Consider the following 19,641-nt stretch of genomic DNA (forward strand, 5'->3'; position numbering starts at 1 on the left):
CAGCAGTCATAAAGGTTGTAAGTGTATTCCTCCCCCATCTTAATCAAGATAAGAAAACTGCACTGTATGTTTCATATCATGGGGGATGAGTTGTAGTTAGTTTAGAGTTCCCCAATGACTACTCCCAAAACGTGTAGTCAGAGCCCCCCTTCCCCTGAGAGGGACCCTTGAAGACTTTTAAGTGAGTTAGAGAAACTCTGACACACACACAGGGATCTCCGAGCAACATCGTAACAAGGGGAGATCAAAGAAGCTTTCTGCTCACAACTTGAATTTGCTAAAACCAGGCAAGGCAAGTAACTTACCCTGTATTTTCTCGCTATTCTATGTTTGCTGTGTCTATATATACATATATATATATTTTTGTGATATCTCTTTGTACATATTTATTTTGCATCCAACGCTTTTAGTAATAAATCTTTCTTTCTGAAAGTGTTAAACTGTTTCTAAGCGCTTACTTGCAATTCACGAATCCCTGCCTTTGAAGAGACGCTACTGTGGTTATATCTCTGTATAGCAGGTCTGCGGGCCGTGCTATATAGATCAATATTTCAATCATTATAGTGTATATTTGATAACGGGAGTTTCCCGTCTCCGACAAAAGTGGTGGTGGCAGTAGAAGGGTTAGTTGCGTAACTAACCCGACCCAGTAACAAGCGCATCCAGGCTGCAGGCACCGATTGTAGTCCATTAGCTGGGCAATCGCTGTGTAGGGTGCAGCTGGGTGGGGCCTTGTTACGCGCGTCACACCGCGGTTTTGGATCGGCCGGCCCTTCGGTCACGAGTTTGGTGAGAAGGTCTGGGGTCTGACGCCGTGGGCGTGACGTATTACTGTTAGTCGCGGCTGTGCGATTGTCGCCTGTTGGTGGCGGCGACTGCGGGTCGTGACAATACTGACCCCGGACCAGGGGAAATATACGGACCTCCTGCTGACCCCGGACCAGGGGAAATATACGGACCATATACTGACCCCAGACCAGGGGAAATATACGGACCTCATACTGACCCCAGACCAGGGGAAATATACGGACCTCCTGCTGACCCCGGACCATGTCAGGGCTCCCGGTAAGACCAGAGATGTGTGGACTGACACAGGGAAACGCGGGCTCAAGTCTGGGTAACAATATAATTTATACACAAATATAACAAAACCTCCAACTGATACCAGAATGTACACAGATAAGAGCAGTCAGGGCTGGTGAGGGGGAGGGGTCAGGCGAGGTGGAGGGGTCAGGCGAGGTGGAGGGGTCATGCGGGGTGGAGGGGTCAGGCGGGGTGGAGGGGTCAGGCGGGGTGGAGGGGTCAGGCGAGGAGGAGGGGTCAGGCGGGGTGGAGGGGTCAGGCGAGGTGGAGGGGTCAGGCGAGGTGGAGGGGTCAGGCGGGGTGGAGGGGTCAGGCGGGGTGGAGGGGTCAGGCGGGGTGGAGGGGTCAGGCGAGGAGGAGGGGTCAGGCGGGGTGGAGGGGTCAGGCGAGGTGGAGGGGTCAGGCGAGGTGGAGGGGTCATGCGGGGTGGAGGGGTCAGGCGGGGTGGATGGGTCAGGCGAGGAGGAGGGGTCAGGCGAGGTGGAGGGGTCAGGCGGGGTGGAGGGGTCAGGCGAGGTGGAGGGGTCAGGCGAGGTGGAGGGGTCAGGCGGGGTGGAGGGGTCAGGCGAGGTGGAGGGGTCAGGCGAGGTGGAGGGGTCAGGCGGGGTGGAGGGGTCAGGCGGGGTGGAGGGGTCAGGCGAGGTGGAGGGGTCAGGCGAGGTGGAGGGGTCAGGCGGGGTGGAGGGGTCAGGCGGGGTGGAGGGGTCAGGCGAGGTGGAGGGGTCATGCGGGGTGGAGGGGTCAGGCGGGGTGGATGGGTCAGGCGAGGAGGAGGGGTCAGGCGAGGTGGAGGGGTCAGGCGGGGTGGAGGGGTCAGGCGAGGTGGAGGGGTCAGGCGAGGTGGAGGGGTCAGGCGGGGTGGAGGGGTCAGGCGAGGTGGAGGGGTCAGGCGGGGTGGAGGGGTCAGGCGGGGTGGAGGGGTCAGGCGAGGTGGAGGGGTCAGGCGAGGTGGAGGGGTCAGGCGAGGTGGAGGGGTCAGGCGGGGTGGAGGGGTCAGGCGAGGTGGAGGGGTCAGGCGAGGTGGAGGGGTCAGGCGAGGTGGAGGGGTCAGGCGAGGTGGAGGGGTCAGGCGGGGTGGAGGGGTCAGGCGAGGTGGAGGGGTCAGGCGGGCCGGGTCAGGAATCATCGGGCAGACAAGACACAAAGGAGCAGGCTGGAGAGTGGTCAGGAATAGCTGGGGTCAGGACAGGCGGAGTTCATTCAGGGTCAGGATCACACAGAATCAGGAATCAGACAGGATGCAGGTACAGGGGCTCATGGGAAACACACACCAAGGCACTGACTGCAGGTCTGGCCATTCCTTAAATACACCTCCTGCAATCAGCCTCAGGTGATTGCTGATTGCAGGCGTGAGCTTCTGGCTGCTGAGAGCACCCGCTGGCCAGCCCTGGTACTGCAGCCCACAAGGTAGGTGAGTCCCACCACCATTGGCGGGTCCATTCCTGACAGACCAGGAGAAATATACGGACCTCATACTGACCCCAGACCAGGGGAAATATACGGACCTCATACTGACCCCAGACCAGGGGAAATATACGGACCTCATACTGACCCCAGACCAGGGGAAATATACAGACCTCCTCCTGACCCCAGACCAGGGGAAATATACGGACCTCATTAAATGTTGGCCCACACAAGTCCTGCCAGTTGGAGTCATCAGCCGTCTTCATTTTTGGTGACTCCATCCATGAATCCCTACCTGTCTCCATTCCAGCATGCAGTCAGTGAGTCATGGGAAGGTATGTACTGCCCTCTACTGTCACAGTCAGAGCCTGCAATCCTCCAACCATCCCCGCCCTCCACATCATGTGATTCAGGTGTTCCAATGCCCTCCATATCATGTGATTCAGGTGCTCCAATCCCCTCCCAATCATGTGATTCAGGTGCTCCAATCCCCTCCATATCATGTGATTCAGGTGTTCCAATCCCCTCCATATGTGATTCAGGTGTTCCAATCCCCTCCACATCATGTGATTCAGGTGTTCCAATCCCCTCCCAATCATGTGATTCAGGTGCTCCAATCCCCTCCATATCATGTGATTCAGGTGTTCCAATCCCCTCCATATGTGATTCAGGTGTTCCAATCCCCTCCATATCATGTGATTCAGGTGTTCCAATCCCCTCCATATCATGTGATTCAGGTGCTCCAATCCCCTCCATATCATGTGATTCAGGTGCTCCAATCCCCTCCATATCATGTGATTCGGGTGTCCCGATCCCCTCCATATCATGTGATTCAGGTGTTCCAATCCCCTCCATGGACACAGGTGTATACAATCAAGCCCCTAGGCATGCAGACGGCTTCTACAAACATTGGTGAAAGAATGGGTCGCTCTCAGGAGCTCAGTGACTCCAAGCGTGGTCCCGTGATAGGTGGCCACCTGGGCAATAAGTCCATCCGTGACATTTCCTGGCTACTAAATATTCCACGCTCAACTGTTAGTGGGATTATAACAAAGTGGAAGCCACTGGGAACAACAGCCACTCAGCCACCAAGTGGTAGGCCACGTCACATGACAGGGCGGGGTCAGCGCATGCTGAAGCGCACAGTGCGCAGAAGTCACCAACTGTCTGCAGAGTCAATAGCTAAAGACCTCCAAACTTGGTGTGGCCTTCAGATGAGCCCAACAACAGTGCGTAGAGAGCTTCATGGAATGGGTTTCCATGGCCGAGCAGCTGCATCCAAGCCTTCCATCACCAAGTGCAATGCCAAGCGTCGGATGCCGTGGTGTAAAGCACGCCGCCACTGGACTCTAGAGCAGAGGAGACGTGTTCTCTGGAGTGACCAATCACGCTTCTCTGTCTGGCAATCCGATGGACGTGTCTGGGTTTGGCGGTGGCCAGGAGAACGGTACTTACCTGACTGCATTGTGCCAAGTGTAGAGTTTGGTGGAGGGGGGATTATGGTGGGGGGTTGTTTTTCAGGGGTTGGGCTTGGCCCCCTAGTTCCAGTGAAGGGAACTCTTAAGGCAACATTTTGGACAATTTCATGCTCCAAACTTTGTGGGAAGAGTTTGGGGATGGCCCCTTCCTGTTACAACATGACTACGTACCCGACACCAGCCACCCTCACCTCTGACACCGGCCACACAGAGGCTTCATCCTCACAGCTTGTATGGTCATGAATCTTCTCTGTATACAGCACAAACCATACAGTGCCCACCAACGCAGACCATTGCCCACCAACGCAGACCATTGCCCACCTGTGCAGACCATTGCCCACCAACGCAGACCATTGCCCACCAATGCAGACCATTGCCCACCTATACAGACCATTGCCCACCTATACAGACCATTGCCCACCAGTGCAGACCATTGCCCACCTATACAGACCATTGCCCACCAGTGCAGACCATTGCCCATCAGTGCAGACCATTGCCCACCTATACAGACCATTGCCCACCAGTGCAGACCATTGCCCATCAGTGCAGACCATTGCCCACCTATACAGACCATTGCCCACCTATACAGACCATTGCCCACCTATACAGACCATTGCCCACCAGTGCAGACCATTGCCCACCTATACAGACCATTGCCCACCAGTGCAGACCATTGCCCACCAGTGCAGACCATTGCCCACCTATACAGACCATTGCCCACCTATACAGACCATTGCCCACCAGTGCAGACCATTGCAGACCATTGCCCACCTATACAGACCATTGCCCACCAGTGCAGACCATTGCCCACCAGTGCAGACCATTGCCCACCTATACAGACCATTGCCCACCTATACAGACCATTGCCCACCAGTGCAGACCATTTCCCACCTATACAGACCATTGCCAACCAGTGCAGACCATTGCCCACCAGTGCAGACCATTGCCCACCTATACAGACCATTGTCCACCAGTGCAGACCATTGCCCACCAGTGCAGACCATTGCCCACCAGTGCAGACCATTGCCCACCAGTGCAGACCATTGCCCACCAGTGCAGACCATTGCCCACCTATACAGACCATTGTCCACCAGTGCAGACCATTGCCCACCAGTGCAGACCATTGCCCACCAGTGCAGACCATTGCCCACCAGTGCAGACCATTGTCCACCAGTGCAGACCTTTCAGCACCCCCCCCCCCATTACTTCCCTGAAACACAAGCTCACCTCTGAGCTGCTGTAAAACAACAGCCCGGATTGGATGGCACAAGGCAGGTGACCTGTCCTGGCGGGATCTCTCAGCTCAGCCATGTGACGCAGCTTTGGACTCTCATTGGCCAGGAAGAAACATTTTATAAGGATCCTTATGTGGTGTTTTTGGAGAATGAAGCGAATGGAATATAAAGTGTAGGTGTGACTCCCCCGTGTGGGGGCAGGGCGTCATCGTGGGGGCAGGGCGTCATCGTGGGGGCAGGGCGTCATCGCGGGGGCAGGGCGTCATCGTGGGGGCAGGGCGGCATCGCGGGGGCAGGGCGGCATCGCGGGGGCAGGGCGGCATCGCGGGGACAGGGCGACATCGTGGGGGCAGGGCGGCATTGTGGGGACAGGGCGACATTGTGGGGGCAGGGCGGCATCGTGAGGACAGGGCGACATTGTGGGGGCAGGGCGGCATTGTGGGGGCAGGGCGGCATCGTGAGGACAGGGCGACATTGTGGGGGCAGGGCGGCATTGTGGGGGCAGGGCGGACAGGGCGACATGTGGGGGCAGGGCGGCATTGTGGGGGCAGGGCGGCATTGTGGGGGCAGGGCGGCATCGTGAGGGCAGGGCGGCATTGTGGGGGCAGGGCGGCATTGTGGGGGCAGGGCGGCATCGTGGGGGCAGGGCGGCATTGTGGGGGCAGGGCGACATTGTGGGGACAGGGCGACATTGTGGGGGCAGGGCGGCATTGTGGGGGCAGGGCGGCATTGTGGGGGCAGGGCGACATTGTGGGGGCAGGGCGGCATTGTGGGGGCAGGGTGTCATTGCGGGCCCCCAGCTTCATGCAAATTTGTACTTTAAGACAGGAAATGTAACGAAGGAACTGAAACTGACAATTGTTCCTCCCGACAACTCAGCAACATCTATAAATATAACACGAGAGATTATTCTGACTATACGCCTCGTTCATTCTACGGTTATTCCTCCTTTGCTCAGGACATTCAGAGGTCTGCTGTAAAACAGATGCCAGAAAGTGAGACCTCCCTGCCATAAATCATGACACGCGGTCACTTCTCCCCATCAATGGGATCCGAGGGGTCACAGAGACCGCAGTCAGGAAGGAGGAACATCCGCCAACACACTTCTACCAGCCAATAGGAACCATGGCCAATGGATGGGGGAGGGGTGGGAATAGATTGTCGTCCACATTGGACCCGTTAATCAGATCAGGATTGGGATCGATCCATTGCTGGACCCCCACACACCAATAAATGTGATTTACTACAAATCCCGCTCCAGCCAGATCTAAAACCTTCTAAATCCGGCCAGTGAGGGATCAGCAGGAAGCAGACGAATTCGGATCCCTCTGTGGGTTGGCTGATCTATCGATCGCCTTCCGTACAACCAGCCTGCCGGGTTTTCTGTACGATCCCCGCCAGCAGCCATAGCCGCCAGCAGTGATCATTGTATTCTGATGGCGGGGAATCCTTCCACTCTCCAGATACAATGGTGCGGCAGGAGGAGGGAATCAAACAAATTTCTTTACTTCAGCCTGTGATTGAAGGAAAGAAAATTGCATAATGTATGGCTTGCCGGAAAATCTCATTTATTTCCCCAATTCGGCTGTCACATGACCATCTGTGGTGCCATCATCAGAAATGGCGTCAGCTGATCGCAAGCTGCTCCCCGTGTAACCAACCAGTCTTCACATTGAGGCCCCTTTCCCCCCGAGCGCCCCGTATGTCCGCCTTTCATCTGTCCGTTTATGGATGAAAATCGCCCCCCCATGTATTTCTATGGACTAGAGGAAGATCATCCGTTTACATCCATTCATTTCGGCATCTGCTGACATCTTTTAAACGGAAGAAAACCGTAATTACTTCCAAAAAAACCAAAACAGAACGGACAAAAAACTGATTTAAACGGAAAAAAAGATGTAAATAGACAAAAATGGATGTAAACTGGAAAAACGGATGTAAATGGGGAAAAATGGATGTAAACGGAAAAAAATGGATGTAAACGGGAAAAACGGATGTAAATGGGGAAAAATGGATGTAAACGGAAAAAAATGGATGTAAACGGGAAAAACGGATGTAAATGGGAAAAAATGGATGTAAATGGAAAAAAACGGAAGTAAGCGGGAAAAACAAATGTAAACGGGAAAAAATGGATGTAAACGGAAAAAACGGATGTAAATGGGAAAAAATGGATGTAAACGGAAAAAATGGATGTAAATGGGGAAAAATGGATGTAAATGGGGAAAAATGGATGTAAACAGAAAAAAACGGATGTAAACAGAAAAAATCAGATGTAAACGGGAAAAACGGATGTAAACAGAAAAAAACGGATGTAAGCGGGAAAAACGGATGTAAATGGCAAAAAACGGATGTAAACGGAAAAAACGGATGTAAATGGGAAAAAATGGATGTAAACGGAAAAAATGGATGTAAATGGGGAAAAATGGATGTAAACAGAAAAAATCAGATGTAAACGGGAAAAACGGATGTAAACAGAAAAAAACGGATGTAAGCGGGAAAAACGGATGTAAATGGCAAAAAATGGATGTAAACGGAAAAAACGGATGTAAATGGGGAAAAATGGATGTAAATGGAAAAAAACGGAAGTAAGCGGGAAAAACAGATGTAAACGGGAAAAAATGGATGTAAACGGAAAAAACGGATGTAAATGGGAAAAAATGGATGTAAATGGAAAAAATGGATGTAAATGGGGAAAAATGGATGTAAACAGAAAAAATCAGATGTAAACGGGAAAAACGGATGTAAACAGAAAAAAAACGGATGTAAGCGGGAAAAACGGATGTAAATGGCAAAAAACGGATGTAAACGGAAAAAACGGATGTAAACAGAAAAAAACGGATGTAAACAGAAAAAAACGGATGTAAGCGGGAAAAACGGATGTAAATGGCAAAAAATGGATGTAAACGGAAAAAACGGATGTAAACAGAAAAAAACGGATGTAAACAGAAAAAAACGGATGTAAACAGAAAAAAACGGATGTAAATGGCAAAAAATGGATGTAAACGGAAAAAAAGGATGTAAACAGAAAAAAACGGATGTAAACGGGCAAATGATCTGTTTTCGTATTGGTAAAGGATGGTAACTGATATGAACTGATCCGGTTTTTCTTGGAAAAATGTGACTGAACTGATGAAAAAAGGGAACGCCCGTGTGAAAGGACCCTATAGGACCCAGTGGGGGCCCGGTGAGGACCCTTTGATTGGCCGTTCTGGCAGCCAATGGGCAGATTCCACAAGAAGCGCACACTCCAGGCGGCGGACAGGATGGAGGTCATGTGACCGCGGCCTCAGCTGGGAGTCGGGAGGAGAGAATCCTCGTCTTATTCTCTGGGAAGGCGGTACGTACCCGGGCGCCATGGCGATGTCGCGGAGTTGGGCGCTCAGTGCGCGGCGTACATGACGGGTCGCTCTGCAGGACGCGGATGATATGAAGCTGAACTACATGTAGACGCCGATTATACGCAGGAAAAGGAAGTCTTCGCAGGAAGTTGGTTTTGGTTAACTTGTTACTTGTAGCAATGAGAAGCGAAACTCCTCGCCGTGGCGGTTCATGTGTGGGACGCTTCCGTACAAACACAGATTTAACCCTTTCTGTGCTCCGCCCCCTGATCTAAGTGTCACGGGGCCCTTTCTAACAGCCTGGGGGCCCATGAGATCCACTGGAAAGAAGTTCGACTTTGTACAGATTTCAGGATTAAAACGATCAAACTTTCCGTTTTCTTTTCAGATGAATATGAATTCCGCTGTCTTCTCTCCAGCCACAAGGGGCAGCATTGAGCTGTTTTTCACTATTTCTCCATTTTCTTTCCTCCTTTGGTAGAATCTGTTCACAGAACTCAGAAGCTCAAGCTGCACCCTTCATACAGAGGTGACCGAGGTGACAGTATGAGGCGGCCAATGCTGAGCAATCTTGTAGATGGGCCATAACGCATGGAACGATGAATGTCGAACTCCAATGTGCCTTCTAGATCTGGATGGAGTAGTGAAGGATCAGGCCTTGCTATCTTGAGAGATTTACCCTCACTTCCTGTCCAGGTGACAACAGATTCACCAGACAGGAAGTGACAGGAAACGGGATGCAGACAGAAACAAAAACCCTGACCGGGGTCCTAGTTCCTCGGGGGGGGGGGGGGGGGGTTTGCAGCACAACAGACAAAGCTTACAGAGGACTTTGGTGGGATCGGTCAGTAGAGTGAGGCGTTTGGCTCGTAGTGCTCCCCTCCCTCTCCCAGTCTGAGTGCTGCTGTACAGGAATAGCAGGACAATGATATCCAGGACACTTCATGTCTGACCTTACAGTAGAACTCTGTGATTGGCTCCTGTCTACATTGGCCCCAGTATGTGTATGTATGAATGTGAGTTAGGGACCTCAGCTTGTATGCTCCTCGGGGGCGGGGCCAGATGGGAATGTACAATGTATATGTAAAGTGCTGCGTACAATGATGGCGATATAGAAGGACCTGACATAAATATTACACGGTAGCCAAGGTGCTACAATGACACGCCCCCATGAGGCAGGTCCATGACAGCCGAGTCTCAGAGGAAGTGGACTGAACGATGCTGTCAATCATCAACCCAGAAGACTGGAAACATCTGATGTAGGAAAGGAATCACTGGGGGGGGGGGAGCCCTGGGGGGGGGGGGGACCCTGAATAAAGGTAAGTACTGCCATTTGTATTTTTTATAATGCTGGCCTCTGGATTTTCATACAAGAACCGGAGTTCTTCTTTAGTTATTTGCACAGAGCTTTCTGCCAGTGACCAGCAGAAGACATGAAATGCAGATGATGTACATATGAATAAATTGTCCACCAAAATAAAAAGTCAGTAAAAGTCACTGCGATAGATAAGAGAAACCCCCAAAAACCACAAGGAACCCAAACACACGAGATGAGCGCTCTCCGGGGGATGAGGATGTCAGAAGGAGAGGAACCCAAACACACGAGATGAGCGCTCTCCGGGGGATGAGGATGTCAGAAGGAGAGGAACCCAAACCCACGAGATGAGCGCTCTCCGGGGGATGAGGAGGTCAGGGGGAGAGGAACCCAAACCCACGAGATGAGCGCTCTCCGGGGGATGAGGAGGTCAGGGGGAGAGGAACCCAAACACACGAGATGAGCGCTCTCCGGGGGATGAGGAGGTCAGGGGGAGAGGAACCCAAACCCATGACATGAGCGCTCTCCGGGGGATGAGGTCAGGGGGAGAGGAACCCAAACCCATGACATGAGCGCTCTCCGGGGGATGAGGAGGTCAGGGGGAGAGGAACCCAAACACACGAGATGAGCGCTCTCCGGGGGATGAGGAGGTCAGGGGGAGAGGAACCCAAACACACGAGATGAGCGCTCTCCGGGGGATGAGGATGTCAGAAGGAGAGGAACCCAAACACGTGAGATGAGCGCTCTCCGGGGGATGAGGAGGTCAGGGGGAGAGGAACCCAAACACGTGAGATGAGCGCTCTCCGGGGGATGAGGAGGTCAGGGGGAGAGGAACCCAAACCCATGAGATGAGCGCTCTCCGGGGGATGAGGAGGTCAGGGGGAGAGGAACCCAAACCCATGACATGAGCGCTCTCCGGGGGATGAGGAGGTCAGGGGGAGAGGAACCCAAACCCACGAGATGAGCGCTCTCCGGGGGATGAGGATGTCAGAAGGAGAGGAACCGAAACACGTGAGATGAGCGCTCTCCGGGGGATGAGGAGGTCAGGGGGAGAGGAACCCAAACACGTGAGATGAGCGCTCTCCGGGGGATGAGGAGGTCAGGGGGAGAGGAACCCAAACCCATGAGATGAGCGCTCTCCGGGGGATGAGGAGGTCAGGGGGAGAGGAACCCAAACACACGAGATGAGCGCTCTCCGGGGGATAAGGATGTCAGGGGGAGAGGAACCCAAACACACGAGATGAGCGCTCTCCGGGGGATGAGGATGTCAGGGGGAGAGGAACCCAAACACACGAGATGAGCGCTCTCCGGGGGATGAGGAGGTCAGGGGGAGAGGAACCTAAACCCATGACATGAGCGCTCTCCGGGGGATGAGGAGGTCAGGGGGAGAGGAACCCAAACCCACGAGATGAGCGCTCTCCGGGGGATGAGGATGTCAGAAGGAGAGGAACCCAAACACACGAGATGAGCGCTCTCCGGCGGATGAGGAGGTCAGGGGGAGAGGAACCCAAACCCATGACATGAGCTCTCCGGGGAATGAGGAGGTCAGGGGGAGAGGAACCCAAACCCATGAGATGAGCGCTCTCCGGGGGATGAGGAGGTCAGGGGGAGAGGAACCCAAACACACGAGATGAGCGCTCTCCGGGGGATGAGGAGGTCAGGGGGAGAGGAACCCAAACCCATGACATGAGCGCTCTCCGGGGGATGAGGTCAGAAGGAGAGGAACCCAAACACGTGAGATGAGCGCTCTCCGGGGGATGAGGAGGTCAGAGGGAGAGGAAACCAAACACGTAAGATGAGCGCTCTCCGGGGGATGAGGAGGTCAGGGGGAGAGGAACCCAAACCCATGACATGAGCGCTCTCCGGGGGATGAGGAGGTCAGGGGGAGAGGAACCCAAACCCATGAGATGAGCGCTCTCCGGGGGATGAGGAGGTCAGGGGGAGAGGAACCCAAACCCACGAGATGAGCGCTCTCCGGGGGATGAGGAGGTCAGGGGAAGAGGAACCCAAACCCATGACATGAGCGCTCTCCGGGGGATGAGGAGGTCAGGGGGAGAGGAACCCAAACCCACGAGATGAGCGCTCTCCGGGGGATGAGGATGTCAGAAGGAGAGGAACCCAAACACGTGAGATGAGCGCTCTCCGGGGGATGAGGAGGTCAGGGGGAGAGGAACCCAAACACATGAGATGAGCGCTCTCCGGGGGATGAGGAGGCCAGGGGGAGAGGAACCCAAACCCGTGAGATGAGCGCTCTCCGGGGGGTGAGGAGGCCAGGGGGAGAGGAACCCAAACCCGTGAGATGAGCGCTCTCCGGGGGATGAGGAGGTCAGAAGGAGAGGAACCCAAACACGTGAGATGAGCGCTCTCCGGGGGATGAGTGTCCAAAAACACATCTTCATTCATTTCTGTGTGCAGAGGAAAAAGCCAACACACTTCAGGAGCCTCTTATCAGGGCTGTGAGATGATGAACTGACTGTGATGTGGCAGGGGTGTAAGAACTGAAAAAAAAAAACTACTTGTCTAAAGGGACTAAATTGGGGTCCCAATCTACGTGTCCTGATAAAAAAAAAATAATTTTAACCAAAACCGTATTTAATTAAGGTCTTTATTGATAGAAAACAGACCTAAAAATACTTTAAGGCAACCAAACAAAGCCAGCAGATAGTGATCATAAAGATGAATGAATGGGTTATATGTGTCTCCAGGGTCTGTGTCTCCGGGGTCTGTGTCTCCGGGGTCTGTGCCTCCGAAGTCTGTGCCTCCAGGGTCTGTGCCTTCAGGGTCTGTGCCTCCGGGGTCTGTGTCTCCGGGGTCTGTGCCTCCGAAGTCTGTGCCTCCAGGGTCTGTGCCTCCAGGGTCTGTGTCTCCGGGGTCTGTGTCTCCGGGGTCTGTGCCTCCGGGGTCTGTGCCTCCAGGGTCTGTGCCTCCAGGGTCTGTGTCTCCGGGGTCTGTGCCTCCGGGGTCTGTGTCTCCGGGGTCTGTGTCTCCGGGGTCTGTGTCTCCGGGGTCTGTGCCTCCGGGGTCTGTGTCTCCAGGGTCTGTGCCTCCAGGGTCTGTGCCTCCGGGGTCTGTGTCTCCAGGGTCTGTGTCTCCAGGGTCTGTGTCTCCATGTTTTCTGTCTCCAGGGTCTGTGCCTCCAGGGTCTGTGTCTCCAGGGTCTGTGTCTCCAAGGTCTGTTCCTCCAGGGTCTGTGTCTCCAAGGTCTATTCCTCCAGGGTCTGTGTCTCCAGGGTCTATACCTCCAGGGTCTGTGTCTCCATGTTTTCTGTCTCCAGGGATTGTGTCTCCAGGGTCTGTGTCTCCAGGGTTTGTGTTTCCAGGGTCTGTGTCTCCAGGGTCTGTGTCTCCAGGGTCTATTCCTCCAGGGTCTGTTCCTCCAGGGTCTGTGTCTCCAGCATCTGTTCCTTCAGGGTCTAGTCCTCCAGTTTTGTGTCTCCTGGGTCTATGTCTCCAGTGGCTGTTCCTCCACGGTTTGTATCTCCAGGGTTTATTTTTCCACGTCTGTGTCTCCAGGGTCTATTCCTCCAGGGTCTGTGTCTCCATGTTTTCTGTCACCAGGGATTGTGTCTCCAGGGTCTGTGTCTCCAGGGTTTGTGTCTCCAGCATCTGTTCCTCCAGGGTCTGTGCCTCCAGGGTTTGTGTCTCCAGCATCTGTTCCTCCAGGGTCTAGTCCTCCAGTTTTGTGTCTCCAGGGTCTATTTTTCCACATCTGTCTCCAGGGTTTGTGTCTCCAGCATCTATTCTTCCAGGTCTTTGTCTCTAGGTCTGTGTCAGGGGAAGTGTCCTGAGTTTGGACTAGTATATTCTTTAAGCAAATGCAGAAATAGATGAACTCCAAACATTTTATAATCCCTGGACAGTCCCCGCAGTTCCATAGTTCCATAGTTAGTCTGGCTGAAAAAAGACAAAAGTCCATCCAGTTCAACCATAAAACAAAAGTTATAATCCTCCACCCACAGTTGATCCAGAGGAAGGCAGAAAACCCAGCAAAGCACGATCCAATCTCCTCCTGCAGGGGAAACATTCCTTCCTGATCCCCCGAGAGGCAATCGGATATTCCCGGGATCAATAATCGGATATTCCCGGGATCAATAATCGGATATTCCCGGGATCAATAATCGGATATTCCCGGGATCAATAATCGGATATTCCCGGGATCACCTTTCCCTATAAATGTTCTATCCAGTTATATTCTGTGTATCCAGGAAGAGTCCGGGCCCCGGTTCCTCCTCCTTCTTCATAGGACTTCCTATGTGACGCACACACAATGTCTACTCATATCCCTTGTGGCCCCGATGAAGGGTGAGGTCCGGCTGCCGAGAAAAGTTCGCTCTTCCATGTATTCTTCTACTTTTATACCTGGACTACAATCTGTGGTCTGGGGCTACAATCTCGGGACCGTTCAGAAGTAAAAGCCTGACAGGGGTCCACATGGCTGCAACCACCTGACCGGGTTCTACTCCTCGCCATGTCTGGTCTCCAGGAATACTCGGCTGTACGTGGAGCAGAGAGACTTTGGAGAGGATAGTGAAGTCATCATCATGTGACATCCGCTGACACCTCGCCGCACATCCGCTGACACCTCGTCACACATCCGCTGACACCTCGACGCACATCCGCTGACACCTCGCCACACATCCGCTGACACCTCGCCACACATCCGCTGACACCTCGACGCACATCTGCTGACACCTCGCCGCACATCCGCTAACATTTTGCAGCACATCCGCTGATACCTCGCCGCACATCCGCTGACACCTCGTGGCACATCCGCTGACACCTCGCCGCACATCCGCTGATACCTCGCCACACATCCACTGACACCTCGCCGCACATTTGATGATACCTCGCCGCACATCCGCTAACACCTCGCCGCGCATCCGCTAACACCTCGCCGCACATCCGCTGACACCTCGCCGCACATCCGTTGACACCTCGCCTCACATCCGCTGACACCTCGCGGCACATCCGCTGACACCTCGCCGCACATCCGCTGACACTTCGCGGCACATCCGCTGACACCTCGCGGCACATCCGCTGACACCTCGCCGCACATCCGCTGACACCTCGCGGCACATCCGCTGACACCTCGCTGCACATCCGCTGACACCTCGCCGCACATCCGCTGACACCTCGCCGCACATCCACTGACACCTCGCCGCACATTTGATGATACCTCGCCGCACATCCGCTAACACCTCGCCGCACATCCGCTGACACCTCGCCGCACATCCGTTGACACCTCGCCTCACATCCGCTGACACCTTGCGGCACATCCGCTGACACCTCGCCGCACATCTGCTGACACTTCGCGGCACATCCGCTGACACCTCGCGGCACATCCGCTGACACCTCGCCGCACATCCGCTGACACCTCGCGGCACATCCGCTGACACCTCGCCGCACATCCGCTGACACCTCGCCGCACATCCGCTGATACCTCACAGCACATCCGCTGACACCTCGCCGCACATCCGCTGACACCTCGCCGCACATCCGCTGCGCTCTCACATTTCCAGCCGCTATCATTGAACGCTAACTACAGACGAATGAAGGTCTTTGTGAGCGATGGGCCGCGCTCTGGTCAGCACCCTGCAGAGTGATTTGGAAGCAGATGTCTCCGCCGACAGACCGCCTCCACGTAAAACTGAAAATGGAGCTTTGCATGGCATGGAGGGAGCCCAACCCGTACAGGGGACCCTTCACCTGGAGATCTGAACTCTCAGCAGACGAGGACACACACATCTGTGGAGCTCTGGGATCATGAGATCCAAGAAGTGTGAAGGGATCTGGGATCAGCCTCCTATAGTCCCAGTACAGCAGAGCTCAGACTGGGAGAGGGAGAAGCAGCACAAGGAGCCAATCAGTTCATATGCTGACCAGAAGCATGCTGATAGGACAGCTGACAGGTGAGCTCATCACTGTGCTGCTTCTCTTTTCACTATCCAATCACAGGCTGGGGGCGGGTCCAGGATGACCTGGGATCTGAGGAAGTGGAGTGAATAATGCTGGCCATCAAACTGAGCCATCTAGTGGCAGAAATGTCTGGACTGAAGGGGAAAGTTGCAGCAAAGGCTGGTCTTGTTGGTTTTCTTCATTTCTATCTTCATCATTCCGGCTGGAGTTCCACTTTAACATTCTTCTTCCTTTGGAGAGATTTGTTCTCGTTTCCTGTTGCATCTCCAGAGCAGGAAGTGAAGGAAATCCACCCCATGGGACACATGCAGGAAATAAAAACTGAACCCTTCCCGTCTCCACACAAAAAGAAACGTTTTGAGATTCAAGACATTGTGGAGCAAAGATGGACTCTTCTGGGAATCCACCCCGAAGCATCAAGAGCCGCGCAAAGTCCTGCGATCCGTCTTCTTCGGAAAGCAGCCACAGCCTGAGTACAAAGGCCTGTCCCCTGCCAGCCTGCTCTGTGTGTGGAAGCTGTGGTCTCTCTGCAGAGATCCTGAGCCACACAAACAATTGCAGAGCTCTAGCCTTGTCTCAGCTAGAGGAGTGTTGGATCTCTGCAGAGAGACCACTGCTTCCATACAGAGGGTCCTTCTCTACAGCCTGAGTACAAAGGCCTGTCCCCTGCCAGCCTGCTCCGTGTGTGGAAGCTGTGGTCTCTCTGCAGAGATCCTGAGCCACACCTCTCTGATCAGTAGCCTTGTCTCAGCTAGAGGAGTGTTGGATCTCTGCAGAGAGACCACTGCTTCCATACAGAGGGTCCTTCTCTACAGCCTGCTGGCCGGGGCGGGCCTCTCTACTCAGGCTGTGGCTGTTCTAATGAGAATGGGCTGCTGGCCTTTGTGCACCTTCTGCTCTGCTGCCCCTGGAATGGATTTATCCCTGAGGGTCGGCTGGGGCCGGTCCTGCCTACGTATGGAGCCAATATGGCGGCCCCCATCCCTACATATAGTTCCCGGTACATCCCACCAGTCACATGGGGGGGGGGGGGCATCTGACATCTCTGTCCTCTCCGGTGGACTGGCAGTCATGCTCATCCTCCCACTTTCAGATCCCTAATCCCTGAATAACACTTTATATTGCAGTCTTATTGGCAGCTGGGAAGGGGGGGGGGGGTTCTGATAGGGATCTGATAGGGGTGGGGAATCTGATGGGGGATCCCATAGGGGCTGGAATTTGGACAGGGATCTGATGGTGATGGGAATTTCAATAGGGATCTGACAGGGATTCTGATAGGGATGGGGATCTGATGGGGATTCTGATAGGGATAAGATAAGGATGGGGATCTGATGGGGATTTTGATAGGGATCAGATAGGGATGGGGATCTGATGTGGATTCTGATAGGGATGAGGATCTGATGGGGATTCTGATAGGGATGGGGATCTGATGTGGATTCTGATAGGGATGAGGATCTGATGTGGATTCTGATAGGGATGAGGATCTGATGGGGATTCTGATAGGGATGGGGATCTGATGTGGATTCTGATAGGGATTCTGATGGGGATCTAATGGGGATTCTGATAGGGATAAGATAAGGATGGGGATCTGATGGGGATTTTGATAGGGATCAGATAGGGATGGGGATCTGATGTGGATTCTGATAGGGATGAGGATCTGATGGGGATTCTGATAGGGATGGGGATCTGATGTGGATTCTGATAGGGATGAGGATCTGATGTGGATTCTGATAGGGATGAGGATCTGATGGGGATTCTGATAGGGATGGGGATCTGATGTGGATTCTGATAGGGATTCTGATGGGGATCTAATGGGGATTCTGATAGGGATAAGATAAGGATGGGGATCTGATGGGGATTTTGATAGGGATCAGATAGGGATGGGGATCTGATGTGGATTCTGATAGGGATGGGGATCTGATGGGGCTCTAATGGGGATTCTGATAGGGATCATATAGGGATAGGGATCTGATGGGGATTCGGATAGGGATCAGATAGAGATGGGGATCTGATAGGGATCAGATAGAGATGGGGATTCTGATAGGGATCAGATAGGGATAGGGATCTGATGGGGATTCCGATAGGGATCTGATAGGGATAGGGATCTGATGGGGATTCTGATATGGATCAGATAGGGATGAGGAGCTGATGGGGACCTAATGGGGATTCTGATAGGGATGGGGATCTGATGGGGATTTGGATAGGGATTCTGATAGGGATCAGACAGAGATGGGGATCTGATAGGGATCAGATGGGGATCTGAAAGGGATCAGATAGGGATCTGATAGGGATGGGGATCTGGTGGGATACTGATATGGGTGGGGATCTCATGAGAATTCTGATAGGGATCAGACAGGGATGGGGATCTGGTAGGGATTTTGCTAAGGATCTGATAGGGATGGGGATCTGATGGGGATTCTGCTAGGGATCTGCTAGGGATGGGGTTCTGATGGGGATTCTGATAGGGATGGGGATCTGATAGGGATCAGATAGGGATGGGGACCTGATAGGGATCTAATGGGGATTCTCATAGGGATCAGATAGGGATAGGGATCTGATAGGGATCAGATGGGGATCTGGTGGGGATTCTGATAGGGACCTGATAGGGATGGGGATCTGATGGGGATTCTGATAGGGATGGGGATCAGATAGGGATCTGATGGGGATTCCGATAGAGATCTGATAGAGATGGGGATCTGTTGGGGATTCTGTTAGAGATCTGAAGGGGATTCTGATAGGGATCTGATAGGGATGGGGATCTGATGGGGATTCTTATAGGGATGGGGATCTGATGGGGATTCTTATAGGGATCAGATAGGGATGGGGACCTGACGGGGATCTAAGTGGGATTCTGATAGGGATCAGATAGGGTTGGGGATCTGATAGGGATCAGATGGGGATTCCGAGAGGGATCTGATAGGGATGGGGATCTGATAGGGATGGGGATCTAATGGGGATCAGATAGGGATCTGATGGGGATTCCGAGAGGGATCTGATAGGGATGGGGATCTGATGGGGATTCTGATAGGGATGGGATCTGATGGGGATTCTGATAGGGATCTGATGGGGAATTCCAAGAGGGATCTGATGGGGATTCTGATAGGGATCTGATGGGGATTCCGAGAGGGATCTGATAGGTATGGGGATCTGATGGGGATTCTGATAGGGATCTAATAGGTATGGGGATCTGATGGGGATTCTGATAGGGATCTAATAGGGATGGGGATCTGATGGGGATTCTGATAGGGATCTGATGGGGATTCTGATAGGGATCTAATAGGGATGGGGATCTGATGGGGATTCTGATAGGGATGGGGATCTGATGGGGATCTAATAGGTATGGGGATTCTGATAGGGATCTAATAGGGATGGGGATCTGATGGGGATTCTGATAGGGATCTAATAGGGATGGGGATCTGATGGGGATTCTGATAGGGATCTGATGGGGATTCTGATAGGGATCTAATAGGGATGGGGATCTGATGGGGATTATGATAGGGATGGGGATCTGATGGGGATCTAATAGGTATGGGGATCTGATGGGGATTCTGATAGGGATGGGGATCTGATGGGGATTCTGATAGGGATCTGATGGGGATTCTGATAGGGATCTAATAGGGATGGGGATCTGATGGGGATTCTGATAGGGATCTGATGGGGATTCTGATAGGGATCTGTCAGATGACACACAATATTGGCCTGTCCTGGAATCCCATGGGATTGTGGGTTCCGGGTGGAGCTCTCCTCCAATCAGATGGTCGGAATCGGTCAGAATTCGGAGAAGACAATCTGGGCTCGGCCGTCACTATTAATAGGACAGATAAGACTCGGGGAGGACATGTGACCCGGCCATTCCACCAATGTCATCTTCA

General features: G+C 53.4%; 1 protein-coding gene across 1 annotated transcript in view; it reads right to left on the reverse strand.

Annotated features, from left to right (window-relative positions):
- The window catches only part of LOC149430710 (ena/VASP-like protein), a 50,192-nt gene extending 41,538 nt beyond the window's left edge, over window positions 1–8,654 (reverse strand). The window contains exon 1 of the mRNA XM_089666069.1: window positions 8,546–8,654. Coding sequence (XP_089522195.1) covers window positions 8,546–8,556 — 11 coding nt within the window. The 5' untranslated portion in view covers window positions 8,557–8,654. The remainder of the gene's footprint in view (window positions 1–8,545) is intronic.
- Window positions 8,655–19,641: the final 10,987 nt, after the last annotated feature.

Source organism: Staurois parvus, unplaced genomic scaffold (genome assembly GCF_062004578.1).
Source record: "Staurois parvus isolate SC_StPar_1 unplaced genomic scaffold, SC_StPar_1.0 ptg002509l, whole genome shotgun sequence".
NCBI lineage: Eukaryota > Metazoa > Chordata > Amphibia > Anura > Ranidae > Staurois > Staurois parvus.